General features: G+C 37.7%; 1 protein-coding gene across 2 annotated transcripts in view; it reads right to left on the reverse strand.

Moving 5' to 3' along the window:
- Positions 1 to 4,593: 4,593 nt before the first annotated feature.
- Positions 4,594 to 25,376, reverse strand: part of EPB41L4A (erythrocyte membrane protein band 4.1 like 4A) — a 133,820-nt gene continuing 113,037 nt past the window's right edge. For both annotated transcript variants that reach the window (XM_068666761.1, XM_068666762.1), the window contains 7 exons: positions 25,084 to 25,161; positions 19,607 to 19,726; positions 13,811 to 13,858; positions 13,099 to 13,167; positions 12,108 to 12,218; positions 11,209 to 11,290; positions 4,594 to 8,712 (listed from right to left, as the gene is read on the reverse strand). In XM_068666761.1, the coding sequence (XP_068522862.1) occupies positions 8,590 to 8,712; positions 11,209 to 11,290; positions 12,108 to 12,218; positions 13,099 to 13,167; positions 13,811 to 13,858; positions 19,607 to 19,726; positions 25,084 to 25,161 (631 nt within the window). In that variant the 3' untranslated portion in view covers positions 4,594 to 8,589. The remainder of the gene's footprint in view (positions 8,713 to 11,208; positions 11,291 to 12,107; positions 12,219 to 13,098; positions 13,168 to 13,810; positions 13,859 to 19,606; positions 19,727 to 25,083; positions 25,162 to 25,376) is intronic.

The following is a 25,376-nucleotide window of genomic DNA, read 5'->3' on the forward strand; positions in this document are numbered from 1 at the left end:
AAAAAAATCTGTAGAAATTATGTGGCTGAGCAATTACATAGTAGATTTCGTGCTTCACTCTTTTTAAAAGAAGAATTTGACAGTCTTAAAACGGGAAAAAAATAGAATGTTAATGGCCACTCTTAGTATTGTTTAGCTGTCCTGTCTATCAGGATAACTTTTTAACAGCTACACTGTTAACTACCAAACATTTTAGTTTCCTGCAGAGGCCTCCAGTTTTTCCAGTGCAAATGGCTCTCTACAGCCTTACAATACTGTACTAAAGAAACAATTAAATTCTTCTTTCCTGGGGGGAAAAATTGTTTTGCTTTTGTGTATTTATTGTTATTAATGACTGTGGGGTCAGTGGTATAAAGCAAATCTCTCTGTAGACCATTCAGTATCAAACAATAATGTCTTCTACCTTTCTGCGGCAGATAGGACAGTGTTCCCTTGATGCACTTTTAAAGGTGCAAAGTATAATTAAGTATTGCTGGCAGGGTGTCTTTTACTTTGGGATTACTGGACTTTTTGTTCCTACCAGAGTGATTACCACTACAGATGTTTCTTACAGAGTTCTATCTCACTTGTGCAGTAGCCATGGGAGATCTTGCTGGCAGTTCACAAGCTCACGGAGACTGGCATGTGGTGAAAGCTTCTGAGCATACAAAAGGCTAGTGCGTAAAAGTTATGAAGCAGTGACACCGCAACTCTCCTGCAAAATTTCCTTCATGAGGTAAGTGATTGTAACTTCTCGTGCAGCTGTGTCCTTCAGCCGTGACTGATGATGAACCAGATGTTCTGCTGAAAAAGAAAATTCAGCAGAATGACTTTAGAGCAGAAGCAGAATTGAAACATTGAGGGTGAGATCAGCCTGATGTCTAGATTTTCACCAACAGCTAAAGCAAAGTGGAAACCCTAAAGGCAAGTCAAAATTGTGTGAGAGGTTTCATAAAAACAGTGTCTGGCTGCCAGAGTGTCCAGGAAGAGTCTGTTCTTTTTTCATGTTTGTTTTTTGGGGCTGATGTGGAGCAATTTAGCATACAGGATCTGAAAACATTTGCTCAAAACACTAACAAAACATGAAACCTCAAAGTTTCATATGCAAAGTGCTATTTCACTTAACATCTTTGAAAAGCTAATACAATTGGAAAGTTGGATAGTGTATATCAGTGTGAAATTAAGTGATACAAACAAATAAATATGGTGAGAAATATAAAATAATTACTTCAGTACTGAAACTGTGATTTGTGTCACTAAAGTACCCAACTGTGTGACAAGTCATCCAAGTCTTTGAAGCCAGGAACTTTTGAGGCTATATTGGAAATGTTATATGGGAATGATCCAGTACTGGTGAATCATCATATCCTTACCTGCATGTCAGGGGACACAAACCATAATGAGTGAACTATTGGACACCATACACTAAATCTATAGAAACTTTTAATACTGAAATTCAAAATGCAAACAAGTTTCAATTCAAACTTATAAAATAATTGTTTTGTAAATCAAAAATGGTCAGAAGGTTACACCATGTGCTTAGATTGGTGTTCCTGTTGAATAGTTTATGCAGTATCCAATGAAGGAAAAAAATGATGGAGGTTTTTTTGTTGTTGTTGGTTGGTGGGTTTTGTGTTTTTTTTTGTTGTTGTTGTTTTTTTTAGCAAGTGACTGACCGACATGAACATGAAATGAACAGGTAGTTAGTCAAACATAGGAAAGGATAATTGGAATGAAAACACCAGTAAGAGATGTGCTGCTTACACATCTCATGCAATTATGTCTGTTAATTAAACTTCATTATGCACGAACTACATTCCAGAACACAGAAAGAACAAAAACATCTTTTGTCCATTTGTCTGCATTCTTGTTTTTGGTGTTTCACAGAGGCAGCCAGCACTTCTAGATGATGTAACGGAGAGAGGAAGGTGCTGAGATGCAGTGTAGCACGGTGATACTTCCAAGGAAGAACTATAAATGAAAAGTTTGGAAATAGGGAGAAGCTTCAGGAAGTATCAAGGTGGCATTTGTCATCAAATCATAATTGTTTTTGTTGTTGTTGTTGTTTTTTATTATTATTATTTATTTTTCAGGCTTTCGAGTGATTAACAATGTTGTTGCTTGTTATTCCTTTTTTTCCACTGTATCAGAGATGGATAATAATGTACTACTACAGAAGAAAAATAAAGATTATGTAATTGTATGGTATTTGTATTGCTTTCAAAATGTGATTGCAGCACTGAGAGAGACTAGTTATTTGGCAGCTTGAATATTAAGCCTTAGAAAAGGTTTGTAGTTACAACAGTTATTTCTACCTGTATCGGGGCAGTGTCTGGCAACATTTATGTAGGCAAAAAATAAAGACTTATGTTTCTGCTCTCAGAACTCCTGTCTGTTCCAAGCTAGAATAACTGCCAAACAGAAGGAACTGCTAAGATCTGTTTTGCACTGGTTTGGGGTTACCAAGTCACCCCTTTGGACTAATATGCAGGAGCTAGTAAGTGGGTAAGTGATAAGAGGTCATCACTGAAACCACAGCCTTCTGTAGCACCCGGGAAATGGGTCAGCTGAGATACGTGTTGTGGTGGGGAAAAGAAGAAATTAGAAATTAAAATTCAGCAAACCTGGGTTTAAAATAGCAGGAAAGGTATTTTTCTAACATGAAAATTGCAATTTTTATTATTATTTAGATAAGTGTACCGTGATATTTCAACTGAACTTAGAGTAATACACACTGCAGGGATAACAAATGGACTTCCTGGTGCTTTTTGATGTTTGTTTTTGTTCTTGTTTGTTTGTTGTTGTTGTTGTTTTTTAATTATTTTATTGTGTTTTTTTTTTTTGTTTTGTTTTGTTTTTTTTTTAGTTTATTTCTTAGAGGAAGGTTTATCATAAATTGGTTTTATCAAAAGGGCATACACTTAAATTCTGTACCTTACAATGTATTATTTTGTAGCAGTGAATGTAAGCAAATTACTAATACAGCATCTAAACACAAGTGTGAGTTTTTGGGTTGTCAGAGAGGGAAGGTAGTTTAGACATGTGATTAGTGATCCAAGATGTAATTATTGGATGCACTTGAAAGCTTACAGGTTGTCTTAGGGATTATATTCCCTGAAGATACCATCTGTTCAGGATTTTTGCTCTTGGGTCTTTGTTCTTAAAGTGGAAGACTGGCAAGAGTAGCTTTTAAGACTTTTTTTTTTTAATTCTTGAGTGCAACAAACAATGCCAAGATTTATTGATTGCTAACATGTTAATTCCCTTTGAACAAGAAAAAACAGAGAATCACGCTTCAGTACATGTTATCTGTTCCATAGCGTGGTGGAATGAAGAAAAAAATAGGTAGAAGAAGGAGCACACGGCTCTAAGGGCCACTAAAATAGCAGAGGTAGTTTAAGTAAATATAAATGCAGGTGCGGTGTTATGCATTAGGACCACCTTTCTTAGATTTTTTTCTTAGATTTTATTTTTAACTGGACAGTACTTGTGGAAAATAATGACGACTTCTTTATTTTTTCCCTCCCTTCCTGTTTTACATTGACACTGTGTCTAATAGACAGTTGGTTTTGTTAAAAAGAAAAAAAAAAAAGTTGAAAGAAGGAGAGATTCTCAGATGGTCGAGGAGAGGGAGAGAACAAAGATACTTGTACTAGCTTGCTGTTGCACCAACCCTGCATTCTGTAACCCACCTCCAACACTCTATTGCAGAGATCTCTTAATGTTATATGCTCAGTATTTTCCCAGAGAAGCTGTGCATGCCCCCATCCCTGGAAGTGCTCAAGGCCAGGGTACCAAGTGGGGCTTTGGGCAACCTGGTCTACTGGGAGGTGTCCTGCCCATGGCAGGGGTGTTGGAACTGGGTGGTCTTGAAGGTCCCTTCCAACCCAAACCATTCTGCAATTAAAGCTGAGAATCAGGACTTTTGAAAGGTGTGCACAGAAAGAAAATTGACATGTTCCAAATTCCTTTTTAACCCAATTTTTATATACTGTATCCAGTTTCATTAGGGCTAGATCATTTGAGTGAAAACCATTTGAATCAGTGGGTGACTAGTCATATTCTTGAATGTAAATATTGAATGTCTTTCACGTGGCAAAGAGGCTTATTTGTAATAAACTTATAAGAAGGAAGTCTACTACATTCTGATGTTAGGAAATAATAAATAATGCTAGCTATTTTTGAGATATTAACATTATGGCAAGTAGGTATGTCATATAAACTGACTGGCTGGGAGAGTAGTGGTTTTCCTCTTACAAAGGGAGACAAATACAGGAGAGAAATTAAAATGAGCGTGTAAAGGGGCGAAAGACCATTTGTCATACTAGCTCTGTATCTGTGTTTGGTTTGACAGCTAGTATAGCCTGTTGGTGCTTTCTGATGATTTTTAGATAAGAAAGGGAGCTGCAATATGGATATGTATTGGAAGTACAAAATTCAGTGCTGACAACTTCCTGGTAACAGAAAAAATAACTAATCTGGAGAAGCTGTATTCTCAAGTGGATTTTAATTGGTACTACACCTGTTTTTACCAGATGGTGCTGTCAAATGAATCCATGTTTCTAAGGTTTTTCTCCTTTGTGTAATGTAAATAAGACACATAGGCAACCATGGTTTGACCTAAAAATTCAAGTTTTACTTGACTTTTTTAAATAACCTGGACACAAGTATTGACACAGCCATCTATCAAACTCATTTTAAAATAAAGCACACAGTTGCTTCATGAATACTTAACATACATTGAGCATATGAATCACATCATTGATACATTTTTGTATGTTGTTTTAAAACATCTTTCTAGAGAGCTTTGAATTAAACAGGCTTTCCCAAAAGAAAATTTGCTGTATATTCAATTTACTATTCACATGTGTAAAGATGGTTGATTTGGCAACTTAAATGGTAGTAATTTTTTCAGCCAACGACTTCAATACAATGAGCTTTTTCAGAGTATGAGTTGCATCGTTAGGAATATTGACAAGTGCAGTGCAGAAAACAGCAGGTCAAGGCTAGCTCCTAATGAAAGGAACCAGATAACAACCAGGGGGACCAGTCTGGGATACACAAATATGCTTTTTTTGGTATGAATAGCAAACCCTCTTTACTGTATAAAACACGTGCTTTACAAAGATGTATATGTTATTGGTGTTGCTAACTAGGAAGAGAGAGAATTCCATAACTTACCTATTTATAGCAATTTCAGAAGTTTCAGAAGAGGTAAATGTAGAGGCACAAAGTTAAAATTGTTGGCCTGACACCATTTCAGCTGACTAGAAGCAGAATTAGGATGAGAATGTCTCAAATAGAAGGCATTTGTCTGTTTTAGGACAGGTCTGCATGACATCCAACCCCAGAGTAAACTTTGCTTGATGTGGTTACATCTCTCCTCTCTTCTGCCCAACTCATCAGCAGGTCCAACTATTTTGACTGGTGAACCATCCGAACTCCAGGGCTGGGAACAAAACTGCCTCTAGGTAGTGAAGGCCACAGGAAAGCTAGGGGAAGGTAGGACTGTGGACAGCAGGTGTAGCTCAGAGTTGTAAATGGCCAGCCACTACAGATGCTGCATGCATGTTTTAAGGCTACAAAGCACAGCTGTGCCAAAAGTAAGTGCTTTTGTTGGTTGATTTCTTGTAGGTCTCACACAAGACTTATGAGCTCACAAATACAGGTATCTTTCCTCAAATGACAAAGGAAAAGAAGCCCAAAGGGAAAGGAGGCACACGTATACGTAAGAACTTTCTTTTTTTTTTCTATTAGCTGACAATGATGTCCAAATTTTGCTTTGTTCCAGCACTGACACTAACAGGTCAAGATTAGTCTTGATAAGCCAAGATTGGTCTTATGTTGAGACAAAACTGTGTTGAAGTACTCCAGACTGATCACTAGACATGTTAAAAACTGCTTCCTACACAGTCTCATTGGGAATAAGACTGCTAACTCGAAATTCAAGACTGTTTCTGTAAGTTTCTCATTTAAATGCAAAAAAAGTTGGCTTGGTTAGAAAACAACTTTCGTGAATTGAGAATTGAAAACTATCAATAGCAGACTAGGTACAAGCCTATTTTCTCATGTGGTGGGATAAATAAAATGCCATAGATATGGCTGATGGTATCCAGCAATAACACACAAAAGCTTCCAGGCAGATGACAACATACAGAAAACATTGGGTTGGATGTAAACCTTACAAGTAGTTTTCTTCCTGATCAATAAAATTTGAAGATTGGCAAGATACGGACACTATGTACAGACAATGCTCAATAATAACAATGCAAATACTCCTAAAGTAGCTCTATGTGCCTGTGCCTGAGTAAGAAATCCCCAATAACAGTAATGATTTAGAAAGCAACAAACTACAAGGAAGGGTACAACACTCCAGCTTGAAATACCTTGTTGAACAATAAGGAGTGGCTTTGATTAAGAGACATCATAACTAGTTCTTGTGTGGTTTGTTGTATTTTAGTAGTCTAGCAAGTCTTGCAAAAGATTCTGATGACATAGATTAATCTCTATCACCACAATCTTTGCCACAGTGTTGGTTTGGTGTTTTTTTTTTTTTTTGCCTTTTTTTTTTTTTCCATTTTTTGTTTTGTTTTTTAAACCAGTGCTTGTGAAAAGCCATAGAAGATCCTAAAGAGTCACTTTAAATTGGAACAGTGATAATGAAACCATTCAAATCAATTTGGAGCACTTTTTAACAGACTTAAAAGCAGCTTGAGCAAATACTTTAAGCTAAGCCCAACAATGTCCTCAGATGACATCTGTAGTACATTCAGAAAATGCAGAACATCCATGAAAACAGCATTTGCACCACAGAGGGGTTCGAAGTGCTTTCCTTTCCTTGGAATTGTTCACTGAAAAAGAAGCACTGTCCAAAGCATGAGTTCAAAGAAACCTATGTCAAGTAAATCTGCCTTCACTGGAATAATATAGCATCTCCCAACCTGCAGACCAATCTGTGTTGTGATAGCGACATACAGCATGTATGGCTGCCACCCTGGCTAATAGCACCCCTTTGACCAGCTCATATGATTAACGAATTTAGAAATACTGTGGAAAATAAAACACATTATATAAGGTTGTACCTCTCAATTTTCTTAGTTAAATGCTATGCCTCATGTAAAGCATAACTCAGGTGCTATATACTCCATTTCTCAAATAATATTGCATTTCTGACAGGATTGCAATCCCCTGGCATGGTGTTGCTAGGGGCAGAAGACATGGCATCACTAAAGGTCATAGTGGGGCTGAGTTTATGGAGGACAGATTCAAAAAGGCACATGAACCTCCACTATAGCCATTTCCACTGCTGTTTCAAAAACTATACGGTTTGGGGTTTACACCTAGGAAAAGTTACTTTCAAAACAAAAAGGCCATGTTTCTTAGTCAGCAAAGCCAGGCAGCCTGTCCATGACTGTGGACAAATGAGAGGCAGAAGAATGGCTTCAGCTATTTGTACAAAGTGACAGGACAGGAGAAGAGCTAGGCATCACTTCAGATATTTAATGTAAGATAATGTGCTCAGTGTGCAGCATCATTAAAAATTACTGTTCCTATTCTGACGTAGAAAAAAATTGCAATTATCATACCTGAAATACTGCCTTTGTCATTTTTATTATGGTAGAAATGGCTCAGAGAGGAGTAACAGAAGGTATTAGCATTGATTATTTCATATGAAAAGAGATTAAGGCAGGCTTTGCTAGTCTAGTTTGTTAAAAAAAAAAAAAAAAAAGGCTATTTGCTAGCCCTCTTAAATCCTACTCTACAAGTTTTGTTTAACCAGTAATTAAGTGCGTTACTAAACATCCTTAATACAGTGAATCAGTACATATCCTCCATTTTTTTCCCAGTATGTTTACTATTAAGATGATAGGTGTATTTTTACAGTATGGAATGTTCAGTTAAATAGCCCCTCTACACAAAAGGACATTCTTAATTGAGAATACTTAAAATTGCTGAGTGAAATTAAGTCTGAATAATCTGTGGAACCCTCTGCTACAGGGTGTTACTGACTCTATTATTTTTGAGCTAAAAAACTGGGTTGTGTTGACAACAGTATTAACAACAGCAGCATCTGTTGTGCTAGGCTGAAATACAGTATGTAAGAGCTAGCAGCTCATGTTTCAGGGCACAAGTTGATCACCAGATAGAATTCTAACGATGATTCTTCCCAAATCAGACAGTATTGCACAATTGGCCAAAAATATGACTATTTTGATCCCCTTGAAGCGTCTGATCCTGATCATGTTAGTTAACAATATTTTATATATTTTTTTAAAAAGGCTATTCACTTACAGAGAAGATCATAAACACAGTTTTGCTGCAGATATTTTTTTGCTCATTTTTTGGAAATGTAACTGCTGACCATTCTGTTTTATGAGGACTTTTCTTTTTGGTTATCTAATCAGACAGCTTCTCCTCAATCAGTCACATCACTAGAACAGTGTAGGTGATAAAGGCACTGCTTGGCCTTCCCAGCAAGCAGGCTCCATTTCCGAATGTCCTGAAGAAATTGCCACCACTTCAACTTCAGTTCCTTCCCTTGAACACACATACACAAAAATTCTCGTTTTCCAAAGAATAAAATCCATTCACCATCTTCAGTTACAGCAGTCAAGTCTCTACCTTGAAGCGTGACACCTGTACAGTTTTTATTGTTTTAGTCGTAGGTTTTCCATCGTTAGTGGATAGAAGACATTTTTCTTCTATTAGGCTATCTTTAGATCCATTCCGTCTCTGAAGGGAACAAATTAAAATATTCCATTAAAAGGTATAGATGAATTTAAATAGCATATTTTGATAACTGCTGCTATGACAGCCTTAGACTAAGGATATGGCAGTTCATATATATACATAAGGGATAGGAAAGTCTCTACATTGGATCAAACAGAACTTTTTCCCTCTCTTGCCTCCTCCTTCCCTTCCCAGCTGCTGCCCCTCTGTGCTATTTGGATTCATATTCCCTATTCAGGAAATGCCGTGACTAATTATTTGGTATTTAGCCAAATACTGCAAACAGCATTCACTAGGAATTAATGGCCACTGTTGTCAGGAGTTCTGGGGCAAAGGGAAAGGAGAGGTGGTTGCAGACACAGAGCATTGTCACTTTAATTCCTTCCAGGACAATGAATTTAAGCCACGTAGTACTGAATAAGAATGGAAATAAACTGATGTGGATTTTGAACATGATTCAACCACAAAAGTTGCCTATTTCTATAAAGACCATAAATATGCTTAGTCTTAAGTACACCAACTTCCTGCTTCCTGCTGGAGCAAATCCCTACAGAAATACCACAGATAACTTGTCTTTTTCAATTTCCATCATAAACAGTAATACCTGAAGTTTATTGCTATCAAGGTACAGGTAGTGTGCTAGCTATCCTTATAGTGAAAAAAAACTATTCGCTGTTTTACTGTTGTTCTAGCTTTTGTTATTCTAACTGCTTACAAGACAAAATAAGATGCGTTGCTGACTATATTCTGTGCAGTTTTGACACTACACAAAGTATCAGCCTATAGTTTGGGCATAGCCGCGTGCCAGATGAATAGACATGAAAATTGGTGTGGGAAGGAGATTTGTATTTCACATTATTTTCATTTTATATTTGAGATTACACTTCTTAGATTTCTAAATAACAATTTTGTGTTGGTAAACACTCATTTAACTTGCTGAACACTAATATAGACTCTTCAGAGGACAATTACTCTACTCTGCAGTGGTACAGCCTTACCTTGAGCACTGTGTGCAGTTACAGACACCACAGTATACATGTAAAACTATTAGAGAGCATCCAAAGGAGGGATACAAAGATGGTAAAGGGTCTGGAGGGGTAGACCCTTCCTGTATGAGGAGCGGCTGAGGTGCCTTGGTTTGCTCAGCCCCGAGCAGAGCAGGCTGAGGGGAGGCCTCATGGCGGCCTGCAGCTCCCTCACGAGGGGAGCGGAGGGGCAGGCGCTGAGCTCTGCTCTCTGGGGACAGCGACAGGACCCGAGGGAACGGCATGGAGCTGGGACAGGGGAGGGTCAGGCTGGGTGACAGGGAAAGGGTCTGCACCCAGAGGGGGGTCGAGCACTGGGACAGGCTCCCCAGGGCCTGACAGAGTTGAAGAAGCATTTGAACAATGCTCTCAGACACGAGGTCTGGGTAGACCTGTGTGGTGCTAGGAGCTGGACTCAATGATCCTTCTAGTTCCCCTCCAACTCGGGATATTTTATGGTTCTAAGAATTACAAATCGTATCTATTTTTACTGAGCAAGCTATTGCATATATGTGACCTCCCATTTCCAGCAATGATAATAAAAATCAAACTTAAATAATAATTTTAAAAAATAGTCTAGAAAGAAGGAAAATTTAGGAATCTACCTACACAAGTTCACTCAGGTTTCTAAAACATAGTCTTGAAGTAACAAAGCTTCTCCTATGTACATGGGAATCTTACAGCATTTCTGGAAAAACCTCTTCCAGGTAGAGTAGCAAGTAATTCTCAGAGGAGAATTACTCCTCTGCAGTATGTACCATTCTAACAGTCTGGAAGCTGGGTCAAAATATGTCTGGAATTTTCTCATGCATGTTTTGTTTTCCTTTAGTGTGCTTGTATAACAGAACTGCAAGTGCTTTTTGAGTATCATTTGCTTCTGAAGTTTTGAGTTTAATACAACTATCAAATCTAAGAAATGTTACCGTCATTTATGATAAAAGCTAGTGATTATATTTAAAAAGACAAGTCTCCTTTTTGGATTCCAGTATCAAAAACTATTCAGCATTAAAAAACAAAGAAAGAACAAACAAACAAACAAACAAAAAAGCAATTCTTCAAGCCTAAGCAACCAAGAACAGGTCTAAGTGGAGGATAAACAATTATAGAATACCATCGTTAAAACCACATCTTAAGCAAACTTGCATATTTTAAGAAATTGTGAGACTTCATTTTCTCCTGTGGAGGACAGGGTATCATCTTAAGGAAGCAGAAAACTTAAACTGAGAAAAGGTCCTCTAGTAGCAGCAGCTGGTGTCCAGAGGAGCATGTATTACAGAAATCCATATCTTTGGAAATATAAACAAAGTAGTCAAACTGTAAAATGTAAAATTTCCAGTCACACTTCTGCTAAAAAAAAGAATATCTCAAGTCAGTTTTAATTTTCACTGAAAAACAAAGACCTTATTTAAATTAAGCACTAGACACCCTTCTGTCTCCAAAACCAGGAAAATTGTAAAGGATACCCAAAACTAACCTGTTGAGTCAATTGGATGCTGGGGCCTTTAGCATCTGAGGATCGTGTAACAGGAAGTGGAGGCACCATATCATTTTTTGCACTGGAATTAGGATATTGCAAAGTGAATATTGCTATAATGAAAAAACTGTAAGCAGTCAAAAGAATAATAATTAAACTGATCCAGAGAGTTGTATAGGCAAAATCTGGAAAGCCTATCACCTAACTTCAGCCATCCAAAAGCTATCATCTCATTATCCATACTCAGTGAGCAGAAGCTTCTTCAGGGCATCTTTTATCCCATCCCTATATCAGGGCCTCTCTCCTCCTGGTCTATAAAAACAGCAGAACTTCATGGGAGGTGAGTCCTGTCTCAAATCATGTATGTGCTACACATATCTCAGGATGCCACCTAGCTAGTACTAGTTTCTCAAGCCCCTTGATATAGAGTATAAGTATTTACTTTACAAATCTTTTTTGACTGATCCACCTGTTGCAGTAGAGGGCTGTACTGGAAACATGTATGTGTTTCATACATTTGTGTGAAACATACGACTACAGATGGCATCTTGACTCTAATAAGGATGTATGTATTAAGGATTTGGAAAGCAACTCATCTCTTCTCCCTTCAGAAATTTTATGACCTACCACCTAGGAGCAACACAGGCTTATTTTTCTGTGTTTGCTTGTTTTTCCCCTTTCACATGGGTCAAGCAAGCAAGCCTCTGTGGCCAAATACACCAGAAATGCTGTTGTAGTTCTTTGAGCCACTTAGGTCTGAAGACCTACTCTTTACAGAGTTGCCTGAATTCTACGGCAGCAAACAATCTGATGTACTCCATTTCTAATCTAACCATGAGCTCTGAATAACTTCTGGGCCAGTTTAAAACATTACATTGCTAATAAACCCATTCACGTACTTCACTTCTGACAGAACAGATCTTTCACCATCAGAGCACTGGGACCGCCGATACTGACGGTAACTTCGAGGGGAATGCGAATGCCTAATGCGTATTGGGTCGCCTTGAGTCCTACGAGAGACACAAAATTTATGACAGTAGCTTAATAAATCAGACCTTCCGCATAAAAACATAAATGCAACTGCAGACTGAGAGATGCTCCCATTTTTTTTTTCATACAGTATAATAGGCAGCTTTTTGCACGGGCTGAATTTAAATGGCTAATGCTTTTCTTTTGAGTCTGTGCTTTGCACTTTAAAAGTTCAAAGGTCACAAACTGGCATGCCCATATGTAAGAATGAAACCATTTAATACAGAATGCATTAATATATGCAGCTTTAACATCAGCCCTTTCTGTTTAGTAGCGTTGTGGAAGCACATTATAATGCAAAGTGTGATCCCATTTCTGTCACAGGCAGCTGCTTGCATTAAGACATGCCATCCCAAATGGGCAATTATCACAGTGAAATAGATGTCTGTTCTTAAGGAAATGGATATGCCCTGGCAGCTACCCACGATAAGCAAGGGAAGAGGGGTAGAACAGGTCAAACAGTGCTTTAGATGGCCAGAACAAAAATTTTAAATGAAAGCAGAAGTTTAAGAAAAAAAATGGACTTGCTTATTTGCATTCAGTTCTCCCTGATTCTGTAGTGCATAACATATAGAACAGACTGATGGGCAGCATAGGGGGATATACTGAATATACAGGCATATGGCAGGTTCATGAGTGTGTAACAAAGAGAGAGAGATTAAGATGACTTTTTTTCATAATTGGGAAAGAGAAAATACTAGGTTTTAAAAATAAGAAGTACTCTCACCCAACCCATCCTAAAAAGACATTTGGGGTAAATAAAACCTTGGGATTACATGCAAGCCCACTCGCATTTCAGTATAACAAAGTTCATGGTAAAAAGCAGTATATTCAAAAAGAAAAATCCTGACATAAACTCACTCTATTTTAGTGTATGGAATTTCTTTCAATTGCTCCTCAGACAGACCAGATGGATCCACAAGTTCCTTCCTAGAAAGCATTAGGCAAAGTAAAAAAAAAAAAAAGTAACAGTAATTCCAACTGCAAAATCATTCTTTTTATTATTATTACATTGGGCTAGAAAGATTTACTGAAACAAGCTATTGTCAGCCCTGAAGCTATCTTGACATCAAAATAGGAAACTTAGTAAGAAATGTGTCTAACTTCACCTTCATCACTTCAACTTCAACTTCAACTGCATGTCACATCCTGTTCCACCTTCCTCTCACCTCCCTGCAATCTGATCTTGTAGCTTCACAATACATATGAATATTGTGTATTCTGAATGTCATATATACTTTGGAGTAGTTTATCTTCCCAAGTGGTAGTTTTAGGTGTAATAGAACAGAAGGCCTCATCCTAGAAGTGTAGTACAAACAAGTACATTTTGGAAGCCCCAGATCTCAAATACTGTATTTTTCCTTATAATTCATCAGCATGTAATGGTCATCTGCATTCAGTGGTCTGCACATGTAGAAGATACTCTACTACAAGACATTTACACCTGTATAATGTATTGTGGCACACAACCAAATCTGAATGTAATGCCTTGTAGGCACGGTGCGAGGGATGTGATTAACTACATGTGAGGCACTGCAGCAGCTACTCAAGACTCTGTGAGGACTATACTCACTGAATATGTTTCCAGAGTTCTTCTTTAGCTTGTACATCTGGGCTTCTCCTACAAATACCAACAGAGAAAGACAAAACTGTGAAAACTGTCATCTGACATATCACTGTTCCATAACCAATTTTAAAAGCACAGCCTATGCAAAAATAACGGTAAGTGTAGTCCACCAGTGACTTCTATTTTAAGGATGCTTACCTCAGAAAATGCATTAAATTTCATTGCTTCATTCTAATTGAAAAGTAAATTCTTTTAATGTCCCGTTCCACAAGCCTTCAGCAAGAATATGCATAAAATATAAATGACAGAAGAGTTTCTCTTTGCAACTCAAAGCAGTGCCCAGCTACCACTATCCCCTTACCCACCTGAAGACAGCCTGTTCTGGAACAACACTTTTGTAAAAGGCTCTGAGAAATATCCTGTGGCCCACAGAGCCTTTTGTGGGCAGGAGGAGGAAAGACTGACACAGCAGTGATCGATCCCTGGCCATCATCCCCACTGAGTAACAGTAAAGAGGACCTGTTGCTCTGTTGCAGTCACAGTGCAGTCCTTGCTTTCTGGTCATTTGCAAGTAATGTTTCTACTCAGTTTATCTAATGTCATGTTGTCTGGGACAAAAATAAATACATAATAATAACAACAACAACTACTCTTCCTGCCTCCCTCCCCTCAAATATATTTTAGCAAGTATTTCATCCATGGGCAAATTACTTAGCCAAAACTGTAATTTCTGTGTTGCAGACATGGAGATGTAGCAAAGCAAGACTGGATGGCATGCCTCATATTTTCCACGGAAATGCAGAAAATACTGCCTTCAAGTGGGATACCCTTTCTCTTTATTTTTCTTATTCTATTTCATCACAGGATTAGTGTGAAACCCACACTGCTGCTGAAGTTAAACCTGTAATCCACCAAAACCACACAGCATAACAGGTTAAATAAGCACTTTTGCACATTGGCAGGGCCTGGATTTGCACGGAGCAATCAGATAACCCATCCACTGGAAATAGATAAATGCAGTCCAGACAGCTAGACTGTCCTACACCATCTGAGATGTGAGAGATTCAATGTCTAAATGAATTCAACATGCATAAATGCTCCCACTGAAGTCACAGTTTCTCATTGATTAAGTCTTACATCATCAGATTATAACGTGTTGGTTTTTTTTTCCTTTTCTTTAAATAAAAAAGCCTGTCATAGTCAAAAATGCTTTTGGAGTGAAATGCTCCAGATTCCAATGAAGATCAAGAAGGAGAGTAGAGTTCTGCCTTTCAGCATCTGCTAAATTGGCTACCCACTGCCCAGTGACAGAGCCGTATCAGCAGTAATTCCAAACTGTACACTGTAACTAACAGTTCCACCATTATTATTATTATTATTATTTTTTTTTTTTTTTTTTTTTTTTATTTCACCAGTACTATGTTTGGCTAATTTCCCAACTTTGAGAATAATGTTCAGAGACATCTTTATTTCAGCATTTCACAGTTGGTGTAAATTTAGCAGATTACTTAGAGATGGTTATTTTTATCATTATTATTATATAGGTTGTGCAGGTGTAGATGTACTGGAAGAAAATAGTTTAATGTTTTATAAATACCAGAGAGAGACAAAATGGTGAGAAACAACTTTACACTTATGATTCCCTAATGGGACTAATACAAACTAGTCCATAACCCTCCTGGGCTTCAAGGAGGGATGGCTGCCCAGGAAGCACTTCACAGCCAAACCCAGACAATTCCCATCCTTGCCGGACCAACCCACTGCCTGTTCTGACTACCCAGGTCCTCATGATGGCAACAGCGACAGCCAGAAGTAGCTTGCAGTCTGATTTTTATTAGCACTCAGAGTTTTTTGTAGCATCATGTGCTCATATTTATTACAACGTATTATTTCATTTTCTCAGGCTTTCACGTCTCCCATGCCTCCTTCTCCCTTCCTGTTTTCCCTGTTTCTTGTGTTTCTTTCTCCTTCTCACACTAGTCCGCATTGTTTTTAACTCCCTAATGCAGTAGCTTGGTATGCAGTGGCTTTTAATAGCCGTTTTCACCCCTCAGTTTTTAATTGATTCCTCCTTCCCTGCAACCCTCTGCTCACAAATTAGCAGCTGCAAACTCTGTATTCACCCTGGGGCTGGGAAGATAGGCATCCTCTTCTGTGACTGAATAATCAGGCAGGGGGGGATGTGAAAGCTCCCTGAAAAATGCCAGCTTCTCCAGGGAGGCTTTGTCATGCTTACAAGCTTCAGTTTGCCTGAGGAAGCAAAGCCTCAAGGTCACTCCCCAAACCCAGGACTCCCGCTACAGCAGGGCATTGTGCACACCACTAACCCATCTGATCATGGAAATACAGCTGTTCAGGATGCAGCCGTAGGTCTCACAGAATCACCAAACATCATATAAAACCTCACCAGCACTAAGAAATACTAATCCGTGGAGCTGTGTGGGAGGTGAATGGTTAAATAAGAAGTCACCTTCACTTCTCCATTCTCTAGGAACTGTGCCTCCTGCGGCCAGGTCTGGGTGTTTAACTCTATTATCTCCACCATCTCTCCCTCCTCCTCTTCCTTCTACCCCACAACAACACCAATGAGGAAGCCCCTGCTGTAAAATACTGGTAGCTTCAAATATGGCATCCCATGAAGAAAAAGAAAAAAAGTACAAAGGAAAATAACTAAACACAATCATTCCTCAAGTAAATGCTTTTAGGTATTCTCATCATAACATTATTTATTTTCCACCTGCTTACGAAGTGTTACAACACTGGGATAACCTCACGGCAATTATCTGAGTTAACTCCCAATGAAAGAATATTCAGAAATATGATGCAGGTCAAGTATCTGAATGGAAGCATTTTTCTGTGAAAGGTTTTTTCCTGCTTCCTTTGAAGGCAGCAGGATCATTATCACTCCAAAATGAAGAAAAGCCTATAAAAAGAGTAGTCTTGTTAGGGTGTAATGTAGGTATTGTGAATATTGCATTGGAAATTCAAGTTTGTATAGCACTTAATAAGCCCATGACATTCAACCCAGACCACAATCCCTCTTTCATGTTGTTTCACCTTTTCTATTATGAATTGTTTGAGAACTTACGGCTCAGAAACACAACATATACACAGATTGTCCTAGTGCAGTATCCGAATCACGTTTCAAACACACAATGGCTTCTGGACAATTTCTAATTTTTTACTAATCGAATTATTTAATGTGCAAGATACCTAGTGGGAATTCCTGGTAAGTGGTGAGTCTCTGTTTTTTGTTGTTGTTGTTGTTGTTGTTGTTGTTTTCTTATTATTATTCTGTTTTTACAAGCTCAAACAACCCTACATGTTAATAAGGTCTATATTATTTTGTGTGTCTGCATCTGCACCCTTATTAATATTTCAGTTTGATTCACAAATGGTAAATTTAAATAGCCATGGAATTTTAATGGCCATTCTTCTTAATTAAAAAAGCCCTTTGGCTACACAGATGTTTTACGTGAACTCTTGAAAATAAACCCTGTAGAACTAGAATTGGGAGCTCTCTCTATCTGCTGATTCTTTTACAAGAAAGAAAGGTCAAATTCTTGTCAACTATTTTTATTCCTGAGACCAAGGAGACACCAACCCCTGCCATCAACGATGATTAATATTGCTCATAATCAAACAAATGAAATGCAGTGCACCAAAAACAATAAAAATATTTCAGCCATTACTTCACACTTCCAAAATGAACCTCTAGTTATCCTGAATGTAATAAGGAACTTGATGTGAAAGACTTATTTGTATTATTAAAATGAATGTTTTCTAGCAGTTGTTAAATGTGCAGATTGAAGTGACCATATGACCAGATTTAAAAATAAAAATACCCATACCCTACACTCTAAGAAATCAGTTGTTTCCCTTGCCTCTGACCTGCATCCAGTCATGTAAGCAAGCAGCTAAGCCAAATTAAATTAAATAACTGCTCTTATAACCTAATGCAGCTAAGGCTTATCCATCTTATTTGATTTGCCCATTCAAACAGTTAAAGGCCTTTTACTCAACTTCTATAAAAGCCCTTTTAAAAAGAATTCTCTTTTTACTTTTTCAGCTCATATTTTCACACATTAAATATCTATTAATGATCTATGCCATACTTCGGGGTTTGGGCTTGTTTGGGTTTTTGTTTTTTGTTTTTAACGGAAGAATGAGATAAAAGGGAAGAATATAATCATCATCAACAAAACAAGTGAGGAATCATCCAAAATCTTCAGGACGTTCCCCTTTCTTTGTGTTCTCTAGGACCTTCCTTTTCTTTGTAAAATAACATGTGTTTAGAGTTTTTGCTAACAGTAATTTAAATGAAATATAACCCAGAATGTCACCGTGCTTGAAAATAAAACTCATTTCATAACCGTAGTTAGCCACAAGAGGGAGCCTGTGCTGCCCAACAAATGACATTTACTTGGTACAACATAAAAAAGAAAAGTCGGCTATAAATTTAATCTAGCCATTATTAACTGAGTGCATTTCCCAGTTTACAGCACTTTATACATAGTAAAAAATAAATAAATAAAAATCAAAATTGATCACCTGTATTCATTTTGTGGTGGCCATACAAGTGAGTTTTAATATTCCTGATTTTTAGTAATACGATTGTATAATTGCATCTAATAACATTTTACTTTTGTGCATGTGAAAGTGAACAGGTCTGTACAAAACCAGTTAAAGCATAAATTCCAACATTTGGAATTTTAATGGTAAATCATCTTTCTCATAAAAATATGAAAACTGTAAGCTATGAAATGAGATAGAAGTGAGTTTCAGCACCATGGGTAACTGAGAACACAGCTGAAGGAGATTTTAATACCAGAAACTTCAGTCCAGGTTACAGCTTCAGTAGGTAAGAACGAAATAGTCCATTAAGGGACTATACAGGTTCTGTTGGTCCAGTCTTCACATGAAAGAAAAAGTTAAGACATTAAAGGGAAGTATCTACCTAAGTGTGTTATAGAGGTCACCTGTTATGCCATCAGCATCAGAGCTCGGCAGTTCATATATTTTAGTCAGGCAGTGAAGATGGAGACAGAGTTTCAAAAATTGCTCCCTCTTGCCTTGTCTCCCAACACCTCCCTCCCAGCTGCTCTCCTTGCCCTGCCCTGCCATGCCTTCTGCTTCAGATGGCAGATTAGGCTGGACACAAACACAGCACGAAACTGTTTGTCTATACTCCCAACACATGCCATTAAAAACACATTAAAATAAGCCAATATATTCATCAGTTTGATAGAAATTATTTTACAAGCTGACAACTTCGACATGTCAAAACCAGCCTTCAGCAGGACAGCCTAGCTCCATCATTGAAGTATGCTCTTGGGATGCAATAAAATCACTGGCTGACAGGTACTAACAATAATTTGACATGGAGACATCAGTAGTTGGTCTCACCTGGAACAATCCTGCAGACTCTGTATTGATTTAAGATGCATAAACACACTTCACAAAAATTCCTGCACCCATCATATAAATCTGAATGGTTTCCCAGAAACGGGAATCACTGCCCTCGTTACGCAGCTAAAACCACCCAGGACTTCATCCAAGGTAATGGAGTGAGTTACAGTTACAGACTGAGTAGGTATGTTACAAAGCCCCTACTCATACCTTGAAAATTAAATCACTATGGTAAGGGAATTAGACCTCAAAGACTAATCTGCTAATTTAAGGATGTCACACGTGAAGGTTGCTGCTCCTCAGCAGCTACAAGCAATAACCATGCTGGAGATATTCCTCCTACTTTTAACATGCCACAGCAGCCTTAATTTTCATGTCAAAGTGGGTACATACGATCGAGATCTGTGCCTGGATCGCCGGTAGTTCGGATCTGCCTGGTTTTTCTCCTTTTGTCGACGAAGCACAGCTTCCCACTGAGGAGCTGAGTCAACCATGTCATTCTCTTGCCGTAATCTGCAAAAGAAGTACCAGGAGTTTAGTCTGAGGTCTCCAAGACAGGATGCTCAGAGGAAGAGATTAAGTACTTTTTTTTTTTTATTATTTCATCAGAAATCCAGCCACTGCAATGGAAAATTTTTTATTTTTATCTTGCTTAATTTTAATTCATGTTCCCAAAGTACATAAAATGCAAGAACCCATGTAAATGGAAACTCACTGATTTGCTACCTAGAAACAGCTTAAGTGAAAGAATGAACAATCTAAGCCATTAAAAACAGGCCTACAACTTGAATTCAACCTGTCTTCCCAGCCCAAACCAAACATCCAGATGTTTTTCCTTTCTCACTTAAGTGTTAAAGTACACCTCAACCACAGCAAATGTAAGCCTGATACAGTGACACAAAGATCTCATACTACTACAAAGATCTCATTCACCTCCTTTGCCACCCTTAGTAGCCCTTCCCAGCAGGTGCTTCTGGTCAAGGGAACATGCACACTGCCCTAAAAAGAAGGATAATCCCACCACAAAGGAGACACAGTTAATCTCCTTGTTTTATTGAGCTGACAGAGGGAGGCAAAAAAAAATAAAAAATGGGGAGGGGAGAAGGTGTTGAACTCCAGCCCTGCCTCCCCAGGGTGGATGGGTGGAAAGAGGAGAGGGCAGCATCCCGTTCAGAGGTGCAGACAAGCTCATTGCTAAAGCAGTAGCTGAACTAACAGGGCATGGAAATTTAAATTATGTGCATCACATATCATTAAAATATCCAAATTCTTTAGAACTATGATGTTCCAGTGCTAGGTTATTTTCAAATGTGATTTTTTATTTCTTCTAAAGCCATGTATCCATTACTGGAACACAGTAAAGACTAAAACAAATGTAAAAATCCTGTAAAGTCACCAGGTTCGAGAGCAGACTAAATTAATTCTACAATGACACAACTAGTCAGGACGGTCGGTGTGACAGTGGTAGGCCATTCAAAGTTCTGCAGAATCTTCAGGGTTTGAGGGCTGCAGACACATCTTCTTCTGCTGTGATAAAGTGGTAAGTTGGAACAAATGAAATATAAGTTCACTTAGAATTTAAACTCTATTTGAATTCAAAATTCAACAAGGATTTAAACACATTCCTGGAAAATACTGCTGCAAGAGTAGGTTACCTGATAGGACAGTATGACTGGCATACTGAAGAAACCAGAGAAGTTTAACAATAACGACAAAAGGAAGACCGCAGGTAGAACAAACAAACCATCAGATATGAGTGAATTACCTGGTGGAGACAATGCAAAGTGTGCTGTTGTTGTTGCTCTTCAGTACATAGGTACCTTTCTAGTTGAATTTTGAATAGTATCAGGCTGAACTGGCTAAGCAGGCTGGTGCTTTTCCTTTAATCTGATCTTCTCTCACATGCATAATGAGTTTTGAGCTACATTCCCAACTACTGTAGCATCACAACTCTACTAAATGGCACCAACCATCTGGGGTAGATGACAATATCAGGTTTTGATTTCTAAGCAGGTCTTTTTAAACCTGTAATCTGGTGGCATGGATTAACATAAGCATCTAAGGTTTTTGTAGAAGAACTCACACATCAACAAGTAATGAATTGTGATTTTCATCCTGAATAATCCAATTTGTGGAGACAGCAATCATCCCACATGGTGTAAACAGTATCAACTGCTTCACACATACGGCTGTTGCTTAAAAAGTACCACTGTATCACAGCAGAACTCTGTTAGATGGAAATACAAAGCAACAAGGTTTTAATTTTGCAGCTGCAAAAAGAGGTACTATGTTCACATTTAACTATACAAAGGATGACCAAGGTAACACAGCGTCTACATAGAATACATTATTTAGATTAAATGATCAAATCATAATTATTGAGGGGCAGAATCTTTAACACTCTAACAACAGAATTGACAACCCATATAAAACTGTAAAGAAATTTAACTCAAAATCTAATTTTCTATTTCAAAGTACTTTTGATAGAGAAACATTGCCCTTGTACTCCAATTCCATTACAAGTTCCCATTTATTTTTTCACATTTTGCTCCCACATAGTAACAAATTGATCCATGCCTTATAGAAAGAAAATTGTTCTCACTGGCATGTGAAATAAATTGACTTAAGATCAATGGCTATCACAGTGACAAACTGGGTATTGTCTGCAGAAAGACTGTATGTGATGGTAAAATGGAAAGCTAGAAGACTATTATCACTCATCTATTGATGTGGAGATGTTTTTTCCCCTTTTCAAGGTAATATGAAAGCAAGCTATGTTTACCCAATGATAAATTCCCTTAGTTCTTAAGCCAAGCAACTTGACTCCTGAAATTACATTCAAATTATTTCAGCATATAATTATCATTTATGGTCAGTGTACAATAATGACTGGCTTGTTGGCAATGTGAAGGTGAAAGGCAGTCTTGGCTGTAGTGATCATGAGATGGTGGCATTCAGGATCTTGATGTTGGGAGGAGGGCAAAAAGCAAGATCACAATAGCATAATTCAAGAGAGCAGACCTTGCTCTCAAGAGAGCAGATCTTTGCTTCAAAGATCTGGTTGGAAGAGTACTGTCGGATAAGACCCTGGAAGGAAAAAAGACCCAAGGAAGCTAATTTGTCTTCAATGATCACCTCATCCAAGTTCAAGAGAAGCCCATTCCAGTGAATATAAAGTCAGGAAAAATGCCAGGTCTGTGGGAATGAACAAGGAGCTCCTGCCAAAAACTCACATACAAAAAGGAAGCATAGAGATTGGAAGCAGGGACAGGTAATCTGGGAGGAATGCAGAGACACTATCTGGTCTGATAATCCATTCCCACCTTTCCTGTAGGCCCCCTTTAAGTATTGGAAGGCCATTTTAAAGTCTCCCCAGAGCCTTCTCTTCTCCAGGCTGAACAGCCCCAACTCTGTCAGCCTGTATTCATAGGAGAGGTGCTCCAGTCATTGCAACCTGCTCTAGGTATCTGCTTGAGCAAGGGGGTCGAACCAGATAACCTCTGGAGGTCCCTGCCAGCCTCAGCCCTTCTGTGATTCTGTGATCTTAATGTAACAGATCTTCTAAGTTTAGTCAAGCAGAATACTATACTTCAGTACATCTTGTCTACTAGTATTTATGTCCACAAAATAAATTGTGACCATAGCATTTGAAAAAGTCATATTTCTTCTGTGACAGAAATACATTCATCGTAGGTTCTTCATCATAATGTAAATATTTCCTTAGCATAAAACATTCATATGCTGGGGTGAAACCTCAAAGACTGATTAAGTAACAAATTTCCCCCTAATCTTTTTCTACTGGTTTACCTTTAATAGGTCTCACCTGCAGTCCCATTTTTCTGTGATAATTTGTTTTCATCCGATAAAAAGTTCAGTGATCTCTTCCCATGTGAACAATATATTCTACTCTTCTATTATCAGAATCAGATTCTTTTGGATAACACGAGTATTCAGTCATTTTATTCCAATACAACTCTAAAATTTTGTGTTAGCTTTTGCCAGGAAGCCAGTTATGATAATTGGAAACAAATTAGTATTAATCCATGCAAGAGATAAAATTGAGTAACAGTACTTGGGAACCTCACTGTATTGTCCCATTTAATCTTGTTAGGGCTGGCTCACCACTGCTGACCGGAAAGTCATTCAGTGTCTGTGCCCTTTCAGCTTATTATATTCCTGCTTTGGCTGCTATCAAAATGCAGGAATTCATTATACGGGTGGTTTTCCTGTACCTGCTGACAGGGAACAAGTATCAGAACTTCCGCTTATTTAAGTGCTTGTTGACTTTAGCACTGATGACTTTTGATCTGATTGGATTTCAAGTGACCACCAAAGAGCAAGATGTGATACAGCATTAATATTTTCAATGTATCTTACATTTCTGAGACTGTAAATAAAATAAAATAAAATAAAATAAAAATACATGTCCATCTACACAAATGATTATTCTCTTTAACTGTAAGATTTTTTTTTCACAAACAGAAGAAAGGTTGGTAAAGGCCCATTTATTCTTCAGAAAACAATAAGCACTACTAAATCCTTCCAATAATTCAATCTTTATAATGCAGAAAGCTCTTAAAAACATTTTTGTGGTCAGTCTCTAATTTCCTTTACTTGCTTGTGAAACTCCCAGAGCAAGAAGTTTCACAGGAGAAAAAAGCTGACAAGTGTGTTCTATGAGAAATGAATGCAAAATACTGTTTACCTACTGATCACTGAAAATATGCTCAGCATTTCATTCAAACCTCAGAGCTCAGCTGGAAAACAAAACTTCCATGCACACTAGTTTACTGTTAGCTGAGTGTCAATGCTCTGATTTAAGCCAAAGAAATCTCAAGGCTCAGCTATTCTTCGTATCAGTCCGTTCCAATGTCTTTGATTTTACAGAACCCCTGTAACTATTGGAAGTTATGCTTAAAATACATGTTTCTGAAGGACTGTTTCAACATATCTAGCACATAATTATTTCTAAGAGCTTCTGAACATCTGAAATATCTGAAACATCTGAAAATAATTTATCATTCATAGTATTGCAGGTGAAACAGTGGGGAACTATGGCAGCCCGTGCAGACAGCTAGTTAGAAAACTTGCCTATTAAATGACTCTTCTTTTGTCCAGTTAGTGTTCTCTTATGCATTATGAAGAAGTTATATGTGTATTTTTAAAATAAGTTTTCGCTTATCTGAGTAACACTCTGAAGCTGTTATCACAAGTGCAACATAAATATGGCTCTTTAAAAAAGATTTTTTTCCTAAAATAAATCACTTGTTATACCAACTTCTTACCAGCAACAAGAAAAACAGAACATAAAAAACAAAACTTGCTAGCATCACTTAATATTAACTGCTGTTAATGGCACTGTACACATTTTGAGTTCAGGCCCACACTTTGCATTTTAGAAAATAAAAATATTTACACAATTAAATGTATGCATTTAAAAACAACACAAAGTTTCTGATCCATTAAAAACTATTTTGTCAATTTGCCTCAAAAGCATATTTTCTGCTAAAAATCTGCATTTGAAATTTTTCAGGTGTTAACGTACATGCTGTGAAAATCATATCATTGCCATTATCCACTTTATGTGCATTAATATTGCAAGCCTTTTATAAATACGTCCAGTATTTGATTTTGCTGTTCATTAATGAGATCTTGACAAGCATCAGGAGAATGTGGATTTGTTACATATACTTACAGTGTATATGTGATTTGGCAATTCTCTTTCTTTTTATTTGAGCAAGAACCTTAAGTTGCCTCAGGAGAACAGTATATGTGTAAAGGATTATTTTTTTATTAGGGTTATCTCAGGAAAGTCCATTTTCCATTTGTTTGTGTTAAATGTTTCTCTCTCTAAATTATACAATGGTCACCTGTTTCTCTTCTTCCGATGTTCTCTGTTGGAATTTTCTGATTCACTGCCACTACTGGTGTTACAACGAGATCGCGATCTGGAGAGGAGAAAAGCAAGATTTAAAGATCAATTTATCTACTGACATGTCAGAAGCACAATGTTCTCAACAAGGGATGGACAACACTGAGAAGATTATTAGGAAAATTAGAATTACAGGAGTCTACAGGGCTTGTCTACATCTGAGAGTCATAGTATCTTTTTCTTATTAATTGATAGAAATAACTGCTTCAAAGGTAGTGCACCCAGAATGCA

Source organism: Anas acuta, chromosome Z (assembly GCF_963932015.1).
Source record: "Anas acuta chromosome Z, bAnaAcu1.1, whole genome shotgun sequence".
Taxonomy (NCBI): Eukaryota; Metazoa; Chordata; class Aves; order Anseriformes; family Anatidae; genus Anas; species Anas acuta.